Here is a 22,529-nt window from a genome sequence, read left to right as displayed (position 1 = left end):
ATGGCAACGGGGGATGTCTCAAAACTGCACAAAATCACTATTTTGCATTGTTATTTACTATCAAATCTGATTTCAATATGCTGCAACTTCTCAATGAATTGAAATAGAGCTTTTTCAACAACATTTCTCAAACGAAAACAGTGTTTGGGGCCTAAATAAGACATTTTTCACTGTTTGAGGCCTCAAAAAAAGGGGGGGGGGCAAATAGCCGTCAAAACACGTCTATATAAGGGAAAAGGTTAAGAGCCCGACAAACCTGCACATCCTTAAGTTTGACCAGGCTCTAATACTCTCGGCTGGCTAACTTCAAATTTTCACCTTGTAATTCCAGAAATGATAATGGACGGTTTTAAAACATGAAAGTTCTAAGAAATTGAAGCTGCCCTCTCTATAGATTTAGCCGGTTGTAATAAGAAGGCTCTATGCGAAATACAAAATGTATTTTGTGCGTTTTCAGTTTAGTGAAATGATACTTACCGATAATCTGAACACTTATTTTCAATTCAGTAATCAATCAACTTACTTATCAATACTAATATGGACATTGATGATGGTATATAATAAGAATCATCTCCCTCTAGCTCCGTCAATTGTTAATGAAGTTAAAAAGGGTTGGTTCTATCGAATATCGACGAATCTGTATGTTGTCGTTGTTACTATTGGCCAAAGTTGGACTATATTTTTTCAAACACCTAATATAATAAGTTTTCGTTCAAGTATGTTAACTCTGGAAGTGTTTCAGTGAAATAGAACATTTTTTACTCATTTCTGCAAACAAAAGAAATCTTAAAAGTACGTGTTTCCGTTTCGAGATGTTCTTGTTTGTAGAATGAACTAATTTGTTGTTACAATGATAAAGTTAGTTGGAATATTAAACTAGAGCTACTCGTATAGTACTTTACAAACTCGCCGATGATTGGTGTTCTTGTTAGCCATTTAAAATATGAGGCCGGCACCTGTTCTTTTGACCTTATTAAAAATATGGATTTTGATTGACATGTATTAATTGATATAAAATAGATAGAAATTACTTTTGAAATTCGTCTGGTATTTATGATATTCATTCTCTGATGTCACTGTTCAGAACTGCGAATTATGTGTCCTCTAAAGACTTTGTATAGTCCGATATTTGGATCTTTTTTGGCGCTTTCGTGCAAGCCAAATGTAACACTAGTACTAGTATTTTATCCGCTCGATCATGTCAACAAACACTATTACCAAGCGTCACTTATGTTAATCTACAACATAACTGAGTATTTTATTTAATCGTCGCAAAACCACGGAGATTTTACTCTTTGAAAGCGGTTATATACTTACTTCTTGTTGTCTCAAACTGAATGAAGAACTTTAACATTTATATAAGATTAAAAATTACCAGTTAAATTAATATTTCATATACAAACCTCTTGAAACAAAATTGCAAAATGTCAACTCAAAAAGGTTAATAATCAAGTCAAATTTATTTTAAAGATTACATTTTTTTTTCAAATATAGAACAAACAAAACATGATTAAAATGTACATAAAGGATATTTCATCTTAGCAAGTTATTCAAGTAAAGTCATCATAAAAATCATGAAGTATAAATAGAAGTATATTTTTATAGAATATTACTATTTTAATTCTTAGTTTTACGCATTTTTAAGTGGAAAGCACAATGGATTATACTACATTATGAAAGCTACCATTTAACGGTAAGACAAAAAAACATCTCTTTATTAAAGTTCAGCTTAATTCACATTTTTATAAGATAAACAAACCATGCTTAGGATATACGCGCAAAAGCATACAAATTCAATTCGATTATAGTGCTGCAAATTCATAGGGTAAAATGACACCGAAGTGGTCTATGTCAGCCAACAGCAAGTTTTATATACCAAATTGTTCGTCTTGGTCTGTAGTTTCCGGAATGAATATTCATTTGGTTCAAGTCCGATGCGTAGCTTAAAAATCCAAGATGGCGTCAAAGATGGCCGCCAAATCCCTAAATATTCTAGAATATTAATATTTGCTCATATTTGTTTCCGCTTTTGTATTTCAAGTGAAATTTTTGCATGGAAGATATCATTTAAAGCGTTTTATACGAAGAGATTTAATTTTATTTGAGAAAACAGATTGCTTTTTGCTTTTTTATACGTAATCAAGCAAAATAATGCTAAACTTATGAGTTTTCGCTACGATACTCTTGTCTTAGCTTATACAGAGAAATATTTATCACTTATTTTGTTATTCCACTATTGTAATGTATTCATGAGAGTAATGCTTTAATGCATTCATATCATATCTTAAGAAATCTTTCTTTGTAATTATGCAGTAAGACATATAAAATGAGAGGCGGTACATTAAAATAGTTTTTCAATGTAAGGTTGTAACTGGTACTTATTTGTTCTATCAATTATTTCCCCAAATTTTGTGTTTCTGTCAAATTATAGCTTCTTTAGTGCAGTCCATGTAACTGATTAACATAATAAACCAGGAATATGACAATTTGCTTCTGGTTATTTAATGAATTATTGTTCAAATCGTACCCCACCCACTATGAATAAAAATCTAAAGAAACTCTGACCCCTCGATTATACTGATTATATGGAATGACAATATTTACGTAAGTTAATAAACATAAGGTGATTTTCAAAGTGTGATACTATTACAGGTATCCTGTCAGATCTAAAAATCTGTTCAAAAATGTGTGAGCAATTTAATAAGCATGATTTTGTTGTAAGTTCATCTAAGGATTTGAAAAGTTCAATATATGCAAAACAACCTCTGCTCATTTATTTATATGTTACAGACCTTTTTATGTCAAATGAAATGTAATTTATTTTTTAAAGTTTCTTAAATTGACTAAATAGTCATTTAAAAAGTTTGATATTTTATCTACATAGATCATTACTCTGTTGACTTTCGGTTTCATGAAACATGCATATTAGTCGGATAAAACATAATATTTATATGAAAATAGTAAAGCTTGGCTTTATAATTGTGTTTGTGTTATTTAAATTCCTTCTATTTGACCTTTTTCGAGTTGTGTGGTTCTAGTATTTCTTTTTAAATAGTGTATAATAACCCTTTGGATAAATAGTGTATAATAAGCCTTTGAATATGTTACCTGTTTTTAAAGATTATATTTTGACCTTTGATCCCGTTATATAAATCCATTTTATTTAGTTTCGCCCATTGTTCTCTATTTCATGTGGACAATGTGTTGTATGTCGTGAAATTGCACGAACATTTTACATTGAAGATACAATGAGACGTGTCTTCACTTCCTTTAAAAGTGTACCAGTTTATGTAAAATTGAGAATTCTGCTTAAGCCGGTGCTAGAGGGTGTGGATGGTAGGTAACTTGCAATTACCACTACCGGTATGTTCCTATATGACGACACAGTGTAAATAAAATAAATTCCCGCCAAGTAAAATTCTAACAATTGTTATGGTTACATTAGACGAAATAAGTAAAGTACATACATGATCGTGTAAATATGTACAATTAAGGTACAGCCTAATTACCATAACCAAAGTACTCGATGCCTTAAAGGAAGGCAGAGCAACAAGAACATCAATTACCAAGACAGAAGACGAAATTAAAACAATTAAGAACGCACAAAAAAAAACGAAAATGTTGCAGGTTCGGTTTGATTTAGCCTATTCAAGAACGGCACTGTCAAGTGCAAACTACAGTACACGCCCCCTAGCACCGAATTAAGCAGAAATCAACATTCAAATCATGGTTATGGTGAACTTTTGGATTAAGAAACAACCACAGACGCGCTTATAATGAGGTTATAATGGAACACGTTAGTGTCATTCCATAAAAAGCGGCGTATGGTCACCAAGTACAATAATGTGTGTGCCCTAAACAAGAAAACAATGAGCGGAACAAAATAGCATGGAACTTTGAAAGGGGATCAGAGGTTAAGAAGCCTGCATGCCAAAGATAAGCTGTCATCTCCACATAAATCAGGCCTGCTTATACCTAGACGTAAAAGAGTTTTTAAAGTACAATTAAATTTTAAATATATCTGAATTACCTCGACAGGACTTTGTAAAATATTTACGTAATTTATGATAGCGATAGCCTTGTTAAAGAAAATTGCCAGTAATGAATAAATTGCGTTCATTAGAATCATCCACACGACAGCAGGCCCAGGCAAATCTAATTAACTTAGAAATATATATACCCAATATGATGTTGCATGAAGTACATGTGAACAGTTAACAACGTTATTTAAAAAAAAAACAATTATCATAGATTTTAGTTACTATCTTATTGTTAATGATAGAAATGTTTAAATTTGAAAATATTAAGAGTTTGTTTTATTCATTTTACGTTCACTTAGATATATTTAAGATTTCACTTGATCAAATTTGATTATTCATGTTAAGGATATCATCTAGGTAGCGGTAAGTGCTATTTAATGCAACGTATAGCTTCCGGTTGTGAAATAGTAGAGAGACTTAACATAAAATCCCTCTAGTAACAATATAAAAGTAAATATAAAGTAAACTAACATGTCATTGGCATTATGATTGTAAAAATCAGGAAAAGAGAAGATCCTTTGAGAGCAATTAAACATGGCAAAGTTGATAATTCAAACTCAGTTTGATGGGGTCTGTTCATGAGAGACCATATCTCACGTCTCTTAGTACCGACTAAGTAGTATCCAATCCTCAACTATAAAAGTTTTGCAATCAATGATCCCGAAGGACCAAGTCGTCCGGTTAGCTCAATAGGTAGAGCGTTGGACTGTGAATCGGGCAACCCGTGTTTGATTCCCGGACGGAGCAGGTCACTTTCGTTGTGATTGATAATGAAATAGTTTCTACGGTTATTCGCACTGTACCACTTCTCTGCTATGTACAGAAGTTTCAGTTCCTTGCAAAAGTGAAGGCAACTAGTACTGGTAAACTGCTTGACAGCCTGCCCAAGAACGATGCGTTGGTTGAACTGTGCTCTGGTAAATTCAATATGGTTACTGCCGTGATCCGGATTGAAAACTACCGACACAAACATCACCATCCCGAAGGACCTATTATATAACACTGTTAACCTGCTGTTGCAGACTCGGTTTGATTGAGCTTGTTCATGGACGGTACTGAAAAGTGCATGTTACTGTACGCTCCCCTAGCACAAAGTATTACTATCAAGTACCCGCCAGGGAAAAGATTAGCTATTTTCGTCCAAGTGAAAGAGCTCTTCTTAATTCCTCCCATGAAGTTAACAACAAACTTGAAACAAAATGCTCAAAATTAATACACAGGAGCTGTCAGTAGGACAGCGTGCTCGACTATTCTCAGTGCTTGATAGTAAAAAAATGGGACATGATATTGTAAAAAAGCTTGATACAGTGACCTCCTTTGTACACAGGTTGAGATTATGATGGTGAACAAGTGTGCAAGGTCTCAAAGCGATATGTCGATGGAATTTTGAAATTATTTGAGGTGGTACTGTAAATTCAAAGTTGAAAAACGGGGCATAATTCTGTCAAAATGCTTGATAGACCTCCTCAAGTGTTCAAGTGGAGGGCATGATGGTAAACAAGTGTGCAAGTTTCAATGTCATATGTCAATGGACTTTGAGATGGTACGCAAATTTTAACGCCGACGCTCGAGCGACTAGGATAGTTGTCCTTAATCGTCTCCAAAAACGCCAAATATGGTTCAATTGTAGATTATTATATGTTAAGCCAATGCCTTAAAACAAGAGCTGCATGTCAGACAGCACGCTCGAATATTTAAAATCAACAGCCTGCATAATAAAGAAATTCTCTTATTCATAAAGTAGTATAACTCTTTGAAATAAAAACATGTTAGAGGGAAGTAACCTACAATAATGATGGTTGTGGAGATTAATCTTGTCCGAAAAAGTCTGTAATTTAATAAATAGATATTATTATTTCCTAATAAATGCTTAGCTTATTGGTCTTGAACAGTGACCTTCAAGTAAAATCAAAATCACATTTGAAGACTAACAATGAATGTTTATGGCTAAGGAGGAACAAACTTGCAAACAAATCCTTAACAAAAGGCAAGCACAAGGTCAACGCAAATACCGGAATTGCAGGTCAGTAAATTAGTTCCTTATTGTGTGCATAAAACAAATAAAAGAGATATTTCAACATTTAGACACACATGCAGGGCATTTTCTATGAAAGGTAAGATGTCTCATCACTAACCAATTAAATAAAATTGTTAATCTTTTTAACATCACTATTATAATATAAAACTAAAAAGTATTTAATTTAAAGTTGACTCTCCGTTCGTAATACCCCACCCACTTTGTATATGAATTTAGATCAATAAAACACATTTATGGCATAGTTCGCTTATTCTAACTTATTCAAAATATGTGTAGATATAGTTTTAAAGCTGTATTAAACTAAATCATGAATGTTATTCAGTTTAAACAAGAATAAAACTAATAAGTTACACATATTCAGAAAGCACACCCAGTTTGCAACATATTTTTTCTTCTTTCGTTTAAATTAGGCGATGAAAACTAGAAAAAAAATCAATAAAGTCAAAATTTATAGCATGAGTAAGTTGAAAAAAAGAAATTTTATGCAAAATTTCAATTGATTTACAAAACTGAAAAAGGAAATAAGCCAACGTAAATATACTATAATATTTAGGGATTTGGCGGCCATCTTTGACGCCATCTTGGATATCTTAGCTTCGCATCGGGGTTGGGCCAAATGAATATCGATTCCAGAAACTACAGATCCAGACAAACATTTTGGTATATGAAACTTGCTGTTGGCTGACATAGACCAGTTACCCCTCTAAATAGGCTAGTAATATGGGCTGATTTGCAGCACTATTACATAAATGAAAAGAAATTTCAAATAAACATTGTGAATATTGCTTCATATTATTTATTTTATACAAAATATTTGAGGTATTAAAAATTGTTTATAATTTTTTATATTTGTAATTGCATCCTTTGCCAAAAGTCTTTTGATAAGACAGGACCTCCTACTTGTACATATAGGAGCGGATCAGATATTTATTATCATCATCTACGACTGCTTTTTGCAACCCTGTGCCACGCCTTTTGATAGGAGTGGACCGCCTTCGTGTAGCAACAAGGCTGGCCAAACCTTGGTATATTCCTTGTACACATTGCTATCAAATTTTTGTTGAGCTGTTGTTGATAGGATCAGCGGTGGAGTCTGTACAACCATTAACCAGCACAACTCGGCACACTTGCGTTTATACGCCTGTTCTTCGTCCTTACTGTCATACTCAGATTGTACTCTGTCTAATATTCCTAGAAAGCAAACTATTGTTCTTTATTTTCTGCGAAAACCAGTAACACGTTTTAAATATATTCAGATTATTCCAAAGTCAAACTCAAATGATACACGAAAATCAAGAACACTATTTACAGATATTCGAATACATATAGAATCAAGCTCTAAAATGATACAAAAAACCTCTTCTTATTACAGCTTTAGATTTTATGTACTTAATGTTTAGGCCAATGTCAAATGAAATGCTTTTTAAGTTATCAGAGGGTATGACCGACCCCCAAACCCAACTCCTCCCTACTCGCTCAGATAATGTTGTTTTTCAACATATACACAAGTTTGGTATTCCAAAAATAATTGCCTTGTCATTTGTTTACCTTTCTAAAATAGTTGATGACGTATGTTGCACGTGACTTCCGGAACTCTTTGATTTGCTGAATCAACTCGTCTGAAAGTGCACACTGTGTGCTACCCGAAGGTACCCTCTGAAATGGTGTATATGCATATACATGTACATGTACATATCGTCGACGGGATAGGAGATCTACTTCTTGACTATACAACAACTTAAAAAATGTCCAAGTTATTACAAAGACTATTATAAACCCCAAATGTTGCTTATTAACACTTTTATAATTACAAATTAAAGAAGAATACGATTATGAAGGTTTCAAACAATTTTATCCCCAATATCAACTTTCAAATAATAATATTCATTAGAAAAACATGGAAACGTTACCTGTACTGGGAATTCAATGCAGTGTTGGACTTTTACAAGATAATTTTCAGAGGAAAATTATTGGCTTATTTTAAATGATTCCTGTAATAGAAATCAATGTTTTGATCAAACTCCAATTGCTTCTCTTATTTGAATACGATAAATAATAGTTCATGTTTTAACCGTTAGAAGGTACATTACTAATTGTCCTTATCCAAGTAATCTACGAAATGATTAATATATCATTGTTTCAACAAGCGTTGAGTTAAAGACACACTTTGCCTCAGAAACATTTTTTTTCTTATTTAAGTACAGGCAGACATAAGTTTTATGACGTATATATCATGGTTTAATGGTTCATCAGGCCCCAGAAATACATTTCATTGTTGTTTCAATTCTAGTGCACTAATTAAGATGACTTCCGAAATGTTACTCAATTGCCTATAACCTGATGCAACTTTCACACTTATTTATTTTTTGGCAATTAGTACAGTTATAGTGATTTTATTCTTTGTATGGGAGTGAAAATATTATTAAGTGTACATTTGCTACTAATATGATAAATAATTTCTCACTATTGTCAAAATGTAGCAGAATCAAACGATCGTTCAGATAATTGGCCAATAAGGAACTTAATATGCTTTTGATATATAAAAAACACTTCTGTGGCATAATGTACCTTTAACATTATAAAGTATAAAAATGAATATGTGAACCCTAAATATAACCTTAAACAATTTTTTTCTAATGAATGACTTTATATAATTCTTAAATTCGCGTTGTTGTCCTGCAGTCTGGCTGATACAAGGGTGCTCAGTCTTATGTATATATAGATATTAAACTAGCTAGCCTGATTCAATGCTAATAACTAAAATATTAGTATCAAGCCTTTAAGACATCAGTCTGAGACATTTCGAGGGCTTGGTGCGAAAGGGTTGTAACTCATATTAAATAAAGAAGAAGTTACAACCCTTTCGAACCAAGCTATCGATTTGTCATTCCATAAACCAGAACATGATAAAAAAAATTCCTATGATTTGTCTCATGACTAAATTGTAAAGTTTGTTTAGATTATTTACCACTATGAGTTAAATGTAGGGGTTAAATGTAGGCATTTATATGATGCCGAAGAGACATCGGAGGTCACTCTTCACCGGGAAAGCTGGGCATCCCCATTCGCTAAATTGAAAAAGTAATTTTAGTGATTTACCTATTAAAAGCTTCATCTCTAAGTCTGTTTTCCTTTTCATACTTGGCGCGCATTTCATCCAGCTCTAATTTTAATCTTTCGTTGCTGACTTGTTCCTGTTTAAGCCTGCAAAGATTTTATACACATTTATATAAAGAATCGCTTTATAAAGAGAAGTAATTTCAAACTGTCAATAATATTAGAGATGGTTTTATATAAAACATACACACAATCACTCAATAATTAAAATACCAAGCCATCGCTTCTTCTTTTGAGTTCTCCTAAATTTTAAATTTTGCATCTATTTCTTCTAAATGTTCCCTAAGCTTTTCCCGGATACTTAATTCCTCCATCAATCTGTAATGAAGAAACAGTGTAGAACCATTTACGTGCTTGCTGGAACCAAACATAAAGTCTTTGCCACAAGTGTAGAACCAGACAGCATGTTGGTTGACTCCATTTTTTTCAATTTAATAATACATACTGATTATAGACAGTTCCAAAAATGGAAACTTGACAAGTCATCGGAAGAAATTCTAAGTCCTAGATAATACGAATGTTGTGGCTACAATTGAGAAGCAATATTCTGAATTTCTAAAAACAGGGGCAAAATTATATCAAATGTAAATTTGACATCTAACGACATTTATATGTATTTGCAAACTACAATAATAATTAACGACACATCTATGATTGAAAATTATAACAATAATAGGTATCAATATATAATAAAGTAAGGACATTTATCAAAATAGTAAGAAATTTTACATGCTATTTGTAGTTTGTGGTAATCTTAAAGATACCTGTTAACTTCTGATATTGAGTGCCGAACACATTACTATAACATGACGAGTCTAAATCTATAGATAATCTACTGCCTTCGTCAAACTCAACGCGTGACCGTTTTGTGGAAGATCTAACATCACGTGACCTAAGTGATGAGTCTGAATATATGCTAGAACATGACTAGCACGCATAGAACTCCCTGGTAGGCTATTTGGTGACTGAGACGAAAATGCCTCTGAACTGCTAGCATCTGGCGCTGGTCGGGATGCTCTCCATGCGGCTTTCCTTGTAGTTGCAGGCTAAAAGAAATAATATAACAACAGAACACTTAATGTTTCCCTGGTAAATGTGCGCATCATGGGATAAGCATAAATGAATGATGTTCCTTTCTGAGCATCTGAAAACGTAAAATAAACTGCTTGCAAAATGATATGAAGAGATAAACCATGAAACACATTGAAGTTTCAAAGTAACAGGAAAATTATCTTCAATTTATCATTTCTGACGACATTTTGACCGATATCAGATTGAATAGGTCATTTCTGAAGTTCTCTTTCGTCACTCTATTGCTTTGATTCCGTTACCTTAACCAGTCCTTTTTCTGAGATTCTAACATTATTCCACATACTGACAAAAGGAAGCAATGGGTAAAATGGAAACTCTTGCGAGTTATAAAGCACAGAGCCACCAATAAATTTTAACATTTAAAAGATTATGTATATGTAAAAGAAAAACACTTAAAGCATATATTTCTTATTATTAAGAAATGAAATATTTGTATACTGTACTTTCATAACATTTGTAATGTTTGAAGCCGATATTGCAGTAATCAAAACACAAGTTATATTGATCGACAAAACAATGTAAATGTCTTTTAAATTTATGTATAAAAAACTGAAGAGGCTTGAAATTATATGCATCTTGAATATTGCATCTTGGGCTTTTGCTATATATAGGATTTTAATAGGTTTATAACTTCAAATCACTGAATTTTCACAAAATGCCACTGTAGGGTTTTATAACATGTTAATGCTATTTCGTTACAAAAATAAGATAATCTTAAATATATACCTCTTTGAATTCAGTAGGCCTTTGGTTCTTCTTCTTATTCTTTTTTGGAGCCATTGTTTTTCATTCGCTAACCTAGCAAGAATCAAAGTTCTTTGGAAATGAATTACCTTTATGAATATGACAATGACGACGGATTTCTTGTGTGACCTGTTATATTAAACAACACAGAACCTGAAATGACAACAAAGCTAGCCAGACATTCAATAAATCATCACAGATTAATGGAGGTGCAGTGCCGAGTTGTAATAAACATCTGATCCACAAAACGACGCGGTATTAATTTCTATATTTTGAGGCTGGTTACAAACAGACATGCTTCAACTTAACATTACAGATTTATAGTGGAGAATTAGAAGGGTTTAGTATGGTGAAATATTTCTGTCATTTCGTGTCCTTCTTCGGCATCCAGGTGAAGACACGACGACATGAAGATTCGACAAATTTTCCAGTTATCTTGTCTTCGCCTTTCGTATTTTTAGGTGAAGACATGACAACACGACAATGAAGGGCGCCGATATGATTCTTGCCCCCTCTTACACGATAATTCTGTAGAAAAAATCTCGTGTCTTCACCTATTAAAATTTCGTTATTTCGCCTAAAATATATCGTGTCTTCGTCTCCCTCAAAAGTCAAAGGCGAAGACACGATAAGTGATCATTTCAGGGACAAAGAAACTATATAAGACACGAATTTGCAGACATCAGCAATGAAAAGTAAATAGAGAACACACATTGTTACATTGTTGATGTTTCTGTAATCCCCTATGACTCGTATAAATATTTTTTTAATCAAATACATTCAAGGTCACCAAATTGATAAACTTTAACAGTACAAAATGTAAACACTTCATAGATAAAAGAGATAACATATGTTTTACATGTACAAATATTATATTCTAAATCTACGCTATGCATATCATATCCTTGCTTATTAATTCAATAAAAATATTCTAAAAGTTACGAAAATATGCCTGCATACAATTTATAGCGATAAAGTTTGAATGAAGTGCCAATCATAGTACATTTATAGAAACCGAAAGTAGAATATATCGGTAATCAACCTAATGTAATAAAGTTAAACGCATTTCATTCCTGTTCAGAAAATGATATTATTTTAAGACTAACTGTAATCCAAAACAAAATAAACCCGATTTAATCACAATTTAACGAACTGTTGATTTAAAGAAGTGATAACAATTTGAAAACTCGTTCACTTGCAGTTTTGTCAACGTTCATATTATAATCTTAAATGTAACGATTGACCTACAACACAAAGTTTGATTGTGATAAGAAATGACATAAAATATTACAAACATTACGAACATTAGTTATATGCAATGGGATGACTCAAAAATACCAAGAATTTACTTTGTTTTTACATCAAATAATTATGATGTTGTCTTCCTTTAATAGTTCAATATTTTATCTAGTATTTGATCACGCAATATTATTTAATTTTTGGTCTTAGATATTAGTTAAGCGTTTGAAAAGGTTTCCTCTAAAAACAAAACATGCAGATATATTTGGATCTGTGTTATCGCGGTTCAAAAATAACATGACTTATAAAAAACAAAGGGTCATACTACCAAGTGCCTTTTCATCCTGGACGTTTGTCCCTTACTAAGAAATTAACACCAGCCTAAATCTCTGATCTAATTTCGTTTTTTTTTTTCAGTATATGACACATGTGCGGGCCCACGCGACCGATTTTGTGGTTCTAGGGGATCAAGGGCATGTTCCCCCCGGAATTGTTTTATTCTAGGATGCTCTCAGGAGCGTTGTCCCGTGTATTTGGCACAATTTACTGTTTGCCGCTAGTATATGTTATATCGGCACATGTCAAACAAAGATCTGTGCATCGTAACTTTAAAGGTAGATAGCTTACTACCGATCGCACAACAGACGGACAGTTGTACATAAAATATGAAACAATATAATAATAAACATTTGACAAATGAAAAATATACAAAAATTGATGTTGTTATAATTCTTCATTTTTATTTTATAATTATAAATAAATTAATTAAATAAATTATAATAAAAAAATATTAATAAATAAATATTACATACAAGGACAGTAGTGCGAAGATTGTGCTCGTAATAGTTTAAGCTGAATTATCAGTTGATCCAGGTTTATATACGTACCTGGTTGGTCAGAGTTTCATTTTATGTGACATGTCCAAAAAGGCATTTATAAAAGGTCGTTCGTTTTGGAAACGAAAATAATTATGGTTGATATTTGGTTCCGATGGATCTGTGTCGCACGTAAGGAATTCTTAATATTTTAAACTATTTTTATTAAAATAGGTGAACAGCAGTGAAATCGAAATATTTTGTACATATATATTATATAAATAAACGATCAACTGTCTGAAGCCAGGTCGATATCAATTAATCCTAAAGAAAATAACTTCACACTTTACCGTAGTACACATAAATCTACCTATGGAGGCTATTCGTTGCCAAAAACCCAGCCTTTGGACCTTGACAATGCATACTTTGGTTCTACTTAACAGATTAGTAAAAATCTAATTGTCGATCCGAGAGTTTCATACTGCACTGGTATTAAGCATTTTGATTATCTCGATTTGATAAATTGAAAGCTGTAAACATGCAACTTAGATAAATTGCAAATTGTATTTAGAAATGCATAAAATCAAATTTGCGACATGTAGAAATGTAAACGATAGAACGTACACAACACGTTTAATGATTTGCATCATGACGTTGAGACTGTAACTGCACCAGGTTGACCACACACTTTCCTTTTACATTGTAACGCGATTAACATTTGTAAACGATTTTGCAACTTCCATATATTGAATTTTCACAGAAATAGACGGAAATTGATAGGCGGAGCTAATTTTTACGAAAGAAGAATATAAAGAGAGGTAACTCTTGCTGGTACAAAAATATTTCAAATTATATAAAACTGTAATAAATTTCACGTAGTACTACATTAACTGCATTACAGTTGACTTTGAATATCCTCTGATTTGTTAACAGGATATGCAAGTAATGCAAAATTGGTTAAGATATAATGTAGCAATGTAACAACGTTTGTACTAATAATGTGCATAATAATATGCAAAAACTAAAGTTGGTGAATTAACATAAGGAATGTTTCCCATATAAAAGGACACAAACCACTATTTTTGACAACTGTAGTGTTTGTGTGCCAACGGTAATACTAATACGCATGTCTTTTACATTCAGCAAACAGTACTAGAATGCGATACATTGAAGTCACTTTTGGCATCACGAATAAAGAGAACTGAACAGTAAGCCTGTGCCTTTTTCTTTAAAGGACAATATATATATATATATATATATATATATATACCTTTGTCCCATTTAAATGTTGAAAAAATATTCAGTATATCCAAGCATCTCTGTTTAGGTATTTTGAGTCATAGGATGTCATTTAACCTTATATTATTAAATATATGTAAGCTAACGTAGGTTAAGGTATTCTTTTATACATTGTACTGAATCAATAACAGCTCTAAAATATATGTATACATGCTGTCAATAACTAACTGTACATAGACTTGCTGTCTATCTGATCAAAAGCAGAGAACTATTTTTAAGTACATGAAATTCTACACAGAATATTTAACAAGTTTTATAAGTGATGGCTTTTTAGAGATAAAATAAAAAAGGTATACGTGAATTGATATTCCACATACATACCTTTGGACCTATTTAAATATTATTATTTAAAAAATGGGAAAAAATCGGAAAATATATCTATATCTTATTTTACTGAAATAGTAAATGCTACTACTAGAAAAGACAACCGCCAGAATTTGGTCTGTATTAGTATTAAGTCGTATCAAAATCTCTATCAGCTGTTGACTTGAAAATTTGAAAGTGGTAAGGTAGCAACTATTTGTGTTGACTATTTTTTGTCCATGGACCCGATTTTTATCAATTGATCAATTCGATTTACAGCTAATAATAAATTCGGATGCAAGAATTCCTTCCGATTTCTGTTAAGTAAAGTCATATATTGGTTTCTTATTCGGTGATTTGCAGTATGTCATATTAATGGAAGAGAACGGGAACATATTTTCTATATAAAAGCAGTATTAAGGATAAAATAAAAAATGAAACTTAAATTTGGTAATTTGTATCTTACATTTGTATCTTCTACAGGATACAGGAAATGAAAAATTATTTGGAGTACACAGTGGGTTATGTATGAATTTATTGTTGTACATGAATCGGAAAGCTATAAATAGATATGACCTTCACATTGTAAAAATCCGAAAATCTATTAAAGGTCATTTGTTTTGCGCTATGGTAATGAATAAACGAACTGGAGAGTTTTGTAGAAAATGAAATGAAAATGAATGAATATTCAACCATAAATTGCACTCTTCATAAATTTATCGAAAAAATTAAAGTAGGCTATTTTTACTGTTGATATATCATAGTATTATCATTTTGAAATTGTCTTTTCCGTAGGTTTTGTTTTGGTAAATAAATAGCTCCTTTCTCTTTTACGACATTGATTGCACTTCTGACATTTTTTCAGAAAAAGATTTTGTAAGGTATCTGTAATGAGCGCATTTTGTGCGCGGAGTTTCTCACTTGATGCATTGCAGCAATATTTGTACTTGTCAGATGTTGACTTGAAAACTTGAAAGTGGTAAGGTAGCAGCTTAACTGTCAATGTCATTCATTCCTATGCAAATTGGAATCCCCTCAGTAAAATTTATTTGTTGTTGAATATAGTCTTATCAATAGTTACTACTACCTAAAAAATATTAAACCTCAGACAGTAAGTAGCCTGGTGAGGCTGAGCTTATTTTGTCTCCTATTGAAAACGTGAAAACCTATATAATGCTTATCCGAATCATGATAGTTTGACAATGTAAAGCTAGGAAAGTAACTTCTGTTGTGTCGGCGTATACACGAACAACGAGTATATCGCATGTTATGATGAACACTTGGTATTTCTACCATCAGAAAAACAGTTAATGTTTTGCCGTTTAACCCATTACTTCATGAGCATTTGTGAAAAAATGTTTTCATTGAAAAGTCTCCGTTACAAGTTCAAATTGCTATAAAACTATAAAAACTTCTTCAATACTAATCAAACTTGGCACAAATGTTGACTGGACCATTGCCTTTGTAACAACATGCCAAGACTAAAATTTTCTTTTACCATAGCAACGAGGGGACATCTAAAATTGCCAAGATCACTAATTTGCGTTGATTTTTTCCATCAAAATTGATTTCAAAGTGCTGCAACTTCTAAATGGATTGAGATAGAGTCAAATGCTTTTCAGCGTTGGTTACACGTTACCTTATGATTGGTCTGGGGTCATTTTTAGCCTCTCACAAGCCCAACATTTTCTTGGCAATAAGGGGGACTGCCGCCCCTTCATACCCCCCAAACAGTAGGGGGCACATCCCCCTTCTGGCAACCCCCTGATGTATCTTTTGGTTTTGGGCCCCGCCGAAAAAGTGGTCACTTTTAAAACAACATTTCTTAAACAAAAACAAGTGTTGGGGACCTAAATAAGGCAATTTTTCTATTTTATTATTGTTATAATGAATATAATTAATGAATTATTATAATTATTATTATTATTATTATTATTATTATAACAAAAAACAATCTTTGTTTCAAATCAAATATTATTTTTATGCTACAAAGAATTATTAATATTCTTATGTCTTTTGAGTTGGTTTTGATCTGTGATATGGCGATGAGTCAAATGTTATTAATATGTTTTAAGCAAATCTATTGTGAATGTTATATACAAGACTGGTAAGGATTTCGTAAACAGATTTACCAAAAGTTTTACGTAACAAAAACATGAAAATTTTGGGCGATATTAATGGAGTTTCATTGAGGTCTAAAAGCTACAACGAACACATGTAATATTCTTCCACTGCTGGATTATCTATAAAAGGGAAAAAAGGCATCATATGATAAAGATATATACCCAGAATTAAAATGAACTTCGTTTCACATCTGGAAATTCTTTTCCTGACTTTGGTTAAACGTCTGAAACGCTTTTCATTGATATGTCATTTTGCAAAATTAGATTATTTTGGACAAATGACCTAAAATTTGCACACGAGTATATAAGGTCTAGATCTGCGTCATAGGGGAAATCAATATCCGGAAGAATGTATTTGTAAGTCACTTCGTGTTATTAAAAAAGTTGAGTCCTTTCAGTTTAGATCAAGTATATGTTATTATTAATAAAGTTTTTTTTACATATTTTCAATTGTTATATAAATATTTATTTTGCATAAATGATAACCTTACTCAACATACTAAGGAACTTCTAGTTATGTCCTTTATCCAATGTCATTTTGATTACTGTTGTTCGATATCGTATACCGATCTGTCCCAGTACCTTAGAAATGAACTACAGGTACAGAATAATTAAGATTTGTCCTTGATCTTGATGCCATGTCGCATATTGGTACAAATCACTTTCGCATAATAAACTAGTTACCAGTCAATAAACGTGTTGATCGGATCATCATTTGTCATGTTAAAGAAAAAATGGTCAGACTCCAGGTTTCACAACAGGTCACTGTTAATCCGTGTAAATCTGTTAAATCAAATAAACTGGGAATCTCTCGAAGAAAGACGATATATTCATAGAATGATCTTACTTTTTAAAATTCAAAATGGACTAGCTCCAGATAATCTTTTCTTCAAATCTCTCAGCAACTAATGACAGGTACAACCTAGGAAATATTGAGTATCTATGCCAGAACATCACTTTATTTTAAATCATTTTTGCCGACTGCAATAAGGGAATGGAATTATCTTTCACACGATGTCCGCAACCTTCCAACTCTATCATCATTCAAACAGAATTTTAAGAAAAACAAACGACACATGCCTATTATTTTTCTGGTGAAATAAAACTTAAAATTCTTCATACAATACTTCTTCTTTAACAATAAATTATTCATTTTTACGATTTAGATTATACGAATGGTACCAATTTTCTATAGTCTCTACATTGTTTATTCAGTTGTGTACACACTTCTATATATTCGTAAACTATGAAATATTATAAAAAATAGTGGAAGATACATATATAGAAATTTACTATATAAGACTAACAGCATAAGTTAGAATATAAGTACTATTTGTTAGGTAAGAAATAATTAAATTAAGCTCTTTATAACTATATAAAATAAACTTATCTGAACACGCATGCTCGTTTCAGTAAATAATGAAAAAGAAATGAGTTTAATCCCAAAGGGACAATGAAATGCGTTTCAATACACTGTTTCTTTGTACTTCAGTTTTAGCAGTCGACCTTTAACTAACAATCTTTATTGACTGATAGTTACACTTTTTATACGATAAGAAAGCTGCATCCGTTTATATTCTTTTTATTTTTACAATTGACATGCATGCCAGAATTTCCTATATTTTTAAGACAAGTGTGAAATGTTTGTGGAATGAGTGGGATTTGTTTGTGGCTATACTCAATTGCTGCATTTGTTCTTGACGACATATACATAGTTTTAGATTGTCCTGTCCCGGACAGGATAAATGGTCACGATAGTGGTATCCCTCTCCTTGTTGGTTAAAGAAATGTTTGTCAGTGTATGTGCCTGTTTGGATATTGAACCCACCTTTTCTTTTCTAAATCAGGCATATCAAGGGTTCTCGTCGGAGTCTGAATAATCACATCTCCCTTGCGCAACACCTTTGGAAAGAAGAGGACCGCCCTTATGAAGCAACATTGCTGGCCATACAACGAAGTCAACAAATTCTCCACGTTTTGTATAATCTTTGAATATGTTAGTATTAAATATGTTTGTAAATTTTGCATCCAACTCCAGTGGAGGATCTTGCACAGCGCACAACCATGCAATCTCTACGCATGCTGTAACATATTCTTGCACAACTTTTGATCGATGATTGGCTAGCTGCAGTCTTGGTCGTACAGCCTAAAGTTATTCTTTATCATATCAATATCTTTAAGCTCGATAAGCAATCTAGTTTTAGTTTTTATTGATTTAAATGAGTATACACTTAAATAAAATAATAATATATACATGAATACGTTATAAATTAGAATTTCAAGTTAGCTAAAGAAAAGTTAGAATTACGGTTTAATATGCTGACATAATCAATTAAAGAATGATCAGTGATCAGTCAATACTGATGTACAAGTAGCTTCATTTTTATTGCAAGCAAGACAAAACAGAGGGACTATTTATGAATTAAGTTTACCTTTTCAACATCGCGTATAACAAATGGGGCACGGTTCTTCCTGAACTCTTTTATTTCTTGTTTTAACTGGTCGGATAAAACAACTTTGTTTTTCGAAATTTCAGCAACCTAAATAAAAAAAATATTAGGCTAGTAATAATAGCTGATAAACTATCAAAATAATTATGTACATCAATTATATAAACTACATAAATTTCATTATGGGTCGGGTAAATTATGATTTGAAGTTTAATATATTTGACAGGACTACTGTTCATGAATGATAGCCAATCCTAAACTAGTAAAACATAATCATAATTTTAGAAAGTTCTATAAAGGATAGACCTGTGTTGGTGCATCGTTTCGAACTGAAGAGAAATTGACATTAAATAACAATTGAAATATGTTAACTGACTGGAATAATATTAATACTAAATACCTCTGTTGGGAGCTCAATAGCTTTTTGGACCCTTTCGAAGAAATTTCTGCTCGATAGTTTCTGACAAGTATCATATGTAGTCTGCAAAAAACACGATTATATCTGATAATGCATATATAAATTGCAATAATAAATAAATATTTGATATATATTTTTTCAAAGGAAAAACTTAATATGGCTATATAATTTTGTATAATAATAAGCTTACTTATTACATAATAAAATGTATACTTTTCCTTACCATTAAAGTGTTTAATAATGTATGAATCACTTGTTTCTCTTCCATTTGCTCTTCTAAAATGTCAAACGCATCTGTCCATTGGTTGTCATACAGCTCAGACAATTTCTCAGCTACTCTTGTAGGTCTGGTCGGGTCACTGAGATCAGTGATGATCGGTTTATTATCACATAATTTAGATGACGCCTCTTTACTAAACCTGTCCAAAGCATTAAAAAATAAAATGGCACTACACAGTGTTAATCAGTTTCTATCTTGTAAAATATGAAGTACAATTAAAACGTTTTTAAAGAACCATACAACGTCACATTATTGGACGAGCACCTTTTAAGACCCTTTAATTGTTATACTTGTGCTTTATAAAAATATTGTAAATCATAAAACAAATTGCAATACATATTTTTCAAACAAAAATGAAAAACTTCATTCTAATTTGTACAAATGTTTTCTGATTAAAAGCTGAAAAATTCAATTTCCGTTTGCAGAGCAACTGACAAGATTCAAGCATTTATTTTAATCACATTACAAACATCACCTTTGCAGTGAATTATCTTTTACACGTACTTCTTCGTTGAAACTTCGTTCCAGTTTGTCATAACGTCTTTGAAGATCGTCCAGCGATTCAGTGAGTTGCATTATGCTAAAAATATATATATAGGTTTTAGATAAGTAATACGTAATTGAAATCACTCAACAACGACGAATTGAAATACTTATTTACCTAATATGTAATATATTACAGAGTAATGATATAATTTGAATAGGTGAATGTCTAAAAATCAAATTTCTTCTGGGTTTTTTCTGGCATACGTATTGTTAGTTTAATATACCATTAAGAGTTAACAGCATTTAAACAAAACAAGCACATTAATTCAAATATGGCACCTTACTTCTGTTCAGAGCTCCGTTCGATTCTGAAAAGAAAACAAGAAAGAAAATTTATTGTAGGTGACTTGTAATGTTACTTGGTTATGTGTTGTTCCACTTATTTATTGCTTTATTAAAGCTTTTGTAACACATCATTCTTTTCTTTTACATTCATTTTATTGGCGTTGGTATGAATATTCAAAATGACTTGTTTTTCTTAATTTCTTGAAGAATGTTTTCTTAAGGTTTTCATGGAAATTATTCTGAACCTAACATTTTTAAATTCACTTCAAGGTCTTGGATTGTCTTGTCTTTAGAGAGACATCGAAAACATTCTGTTGCCCCGCCGGTCGTGAATGTTTCTGAAAGAGCTTTACTGTTCTTCTTTTTCGGCACATTTAATGATGTTGATCTGTCATGTTGCTTTCTACTGTTTAAGCTTGTATCATCATTGTCTTCATTTAAAATCTGAAATTATAGCAAAATTTTGATGAATTCATTTATTCATTAATTGTTTGAAAAAAAATCGAAAGTATTGCTTTTGAAGTATCAATGTTCAAGCAATGTTTGAATGAACTCTTCTGTGGTCCGATAGCCTTAAACATAAAATTTGAATGTTTTAATTTGATCAGCTGGGGTAATTTATACAGAAAGGTATGCAATTGATAGTTCAGAAATATACTTGTGTGCAATCTTAGCCAAACCAATTTGAGCTAAAGCATTGTAACTTTTGTGGGTCATTTTTCAACATCAGAATAATTATTATGGAAGGAGTGAGTGGAGTGGGAGAATGTTGATGTTTTGCACGCGAGTTATTAGTCTAGACTTACAACAAAATTTTCAATGAAACATTTGTCACAAGAAATTATTGCTAGTCCCGTCATGTTAAAACCCTGAATGAAGTCCTTTTAAATACCAAACATTGATGTTCAAAAATTTTATTTAAACTATCATTGACACTTATATGAAAATGTTTAACGATCATAGAGAAGCGATCTTAAATATTTTGCTGAACTAAAATTTAAACAAGCTGTAATAATAATAGTATTATGTTTAATACGTACAGAACCTATCCTCTTCAGATCTTCTCTAATTTCACGCAGACTTTCCTCATATATTTCAATGTATTTTGGAAATTGTTTGCTTTCTTTACTCCGTGACATCATTCTCCAGATGTTTTTCTGCTCTTTGTGGAGATTTTTTGCGGTTTCATTTATGTTTTTGGCATAAATACGTAACCTATCTACATCAAGATCGTATTTTGTCTGAAAGGTGACGCTAAAAAGACAAATTGATTAGTGCTGAAGTAATAACATTGTACATTATGAGCATAGACAATTTTTAAAAATCGTTAAAACTAAGATTACGTAAATATTACATATCGTCAAAAATAATTATATAATGAAAACAAAAAACAACTTTCTTTCGTGTTCTCCTATTTTGAAGATATTAAGTTTTATCACTAGGCCCAATTCATTTAGAATGTAAAACTCTCCGAGGCGGTTTACTTAAGTTTATACGTTGTAGACGACAAAAGAAAGTATATTTCAATACGTACAGCTACATATACATGTATTGGTCAGACACTTGTATATATTAAATTGACTTAATGCTCATTTTCCATTGTCAAGTTGATTCGGATTGCTAACATTAATGTTATCTTTATCCTTACTGGCACCTTTCACTTGAATAGACATAATGTCAATTTTCAAAAAAAGCTAAATTTACTAACTTCGTGGTTTATCACTGGACTATTTTTGTTAC

General features: G+C 31.8%; 1 protein-coding gene across 2 annotated transcripts; it reads right to left on the bottom strand.

The window, feature by feature from the left end:
* Positions 1 to 18,337: 18,337 nt before the first annotated feature.
* On the bottom strand, positions 18,338 to 22,128 carry LOC132724760 (uncharacterized). Of its 2 annotated transcripts, XM_060709720.1 has the most exons (8): positions 21,830 to 22,128; positions 21,040 to 21,233; positions 20,789 to 20,812; positions 20,434 to 20,538; positions 19,902 to 20,097; positions 19,661 to 19,741; positions 19,243 to 19,350; positions 18,338 to 18,956 (listed from the first exon to the last, which is right to left on the bottom strand). In XM_060709720.1, exons 1-8 carry the CDS (start codon positions 21,929 to 21,931, stop codon positions 18,663 to 18,665), a joined length of 1,104 nt encoding a protein of 367 aa, XP_060565703.1. In that variant the 5' UTR covers positions 21,932 to 22,128; the 3' UTR covers positions 18,338 to 18,662. The 2 variants fall into 2 exon arrangements, with proteins under 2 accessions (XP_060565703.1, XP_060565704.1); XM_060709721.1 differs by lacking the exon at positions 19,661 to 19,741.
* Between the last annotated feature and the right edge of the window lie 401 nt (positions 22,129 to 22,529).

Source organism: Ruditapes philippinarum, unplaced genomic scaffold, assembly GCF_026571515.1.
Source record: "Ruditapes philippinarum isolate M1 unplaced genomic scaffold, ASM2657151v2 ctg1068_1_1_1_1, whole genome shotgun sequence".
Taxonomy (NCBI): Eukaryota; Metazoa; Mollusca; class Bivalvia; order Venerida; family Veneridae; genus Ruditapes; species Ruditapes philippinarum.
The sequence above is the reverse complement of the archived record's forward strand: the minus strand, read 5'-3'. Positions and strand labels throughout refer to the sequence as shown.

Excerpts from the sequence above, each read along its gene's own strand:
- LOC132724760 (XM_060709720.1), bottom strand. The coding sequence starts at position 21,931 with ATGATGTCACGGAGTAAAGAAAGCAAACAATTTCCAAAATACATTGAA. Across the intron at positions 19,742-19,901 it reads CATTATTAAACACTTTAATG|ACTACATATGATACTTGTCA; the intron begins GTAAGGAAAAGT and ends TGTTTTTTGCAG. Across the intron at positions 18,957-19,242 it reads TTATACGCGATGTTGAAAAG|GCTGTACGACCAAGACTGCA; the intron begins GTAAACTTAATT and ends GAATAACTTTAG.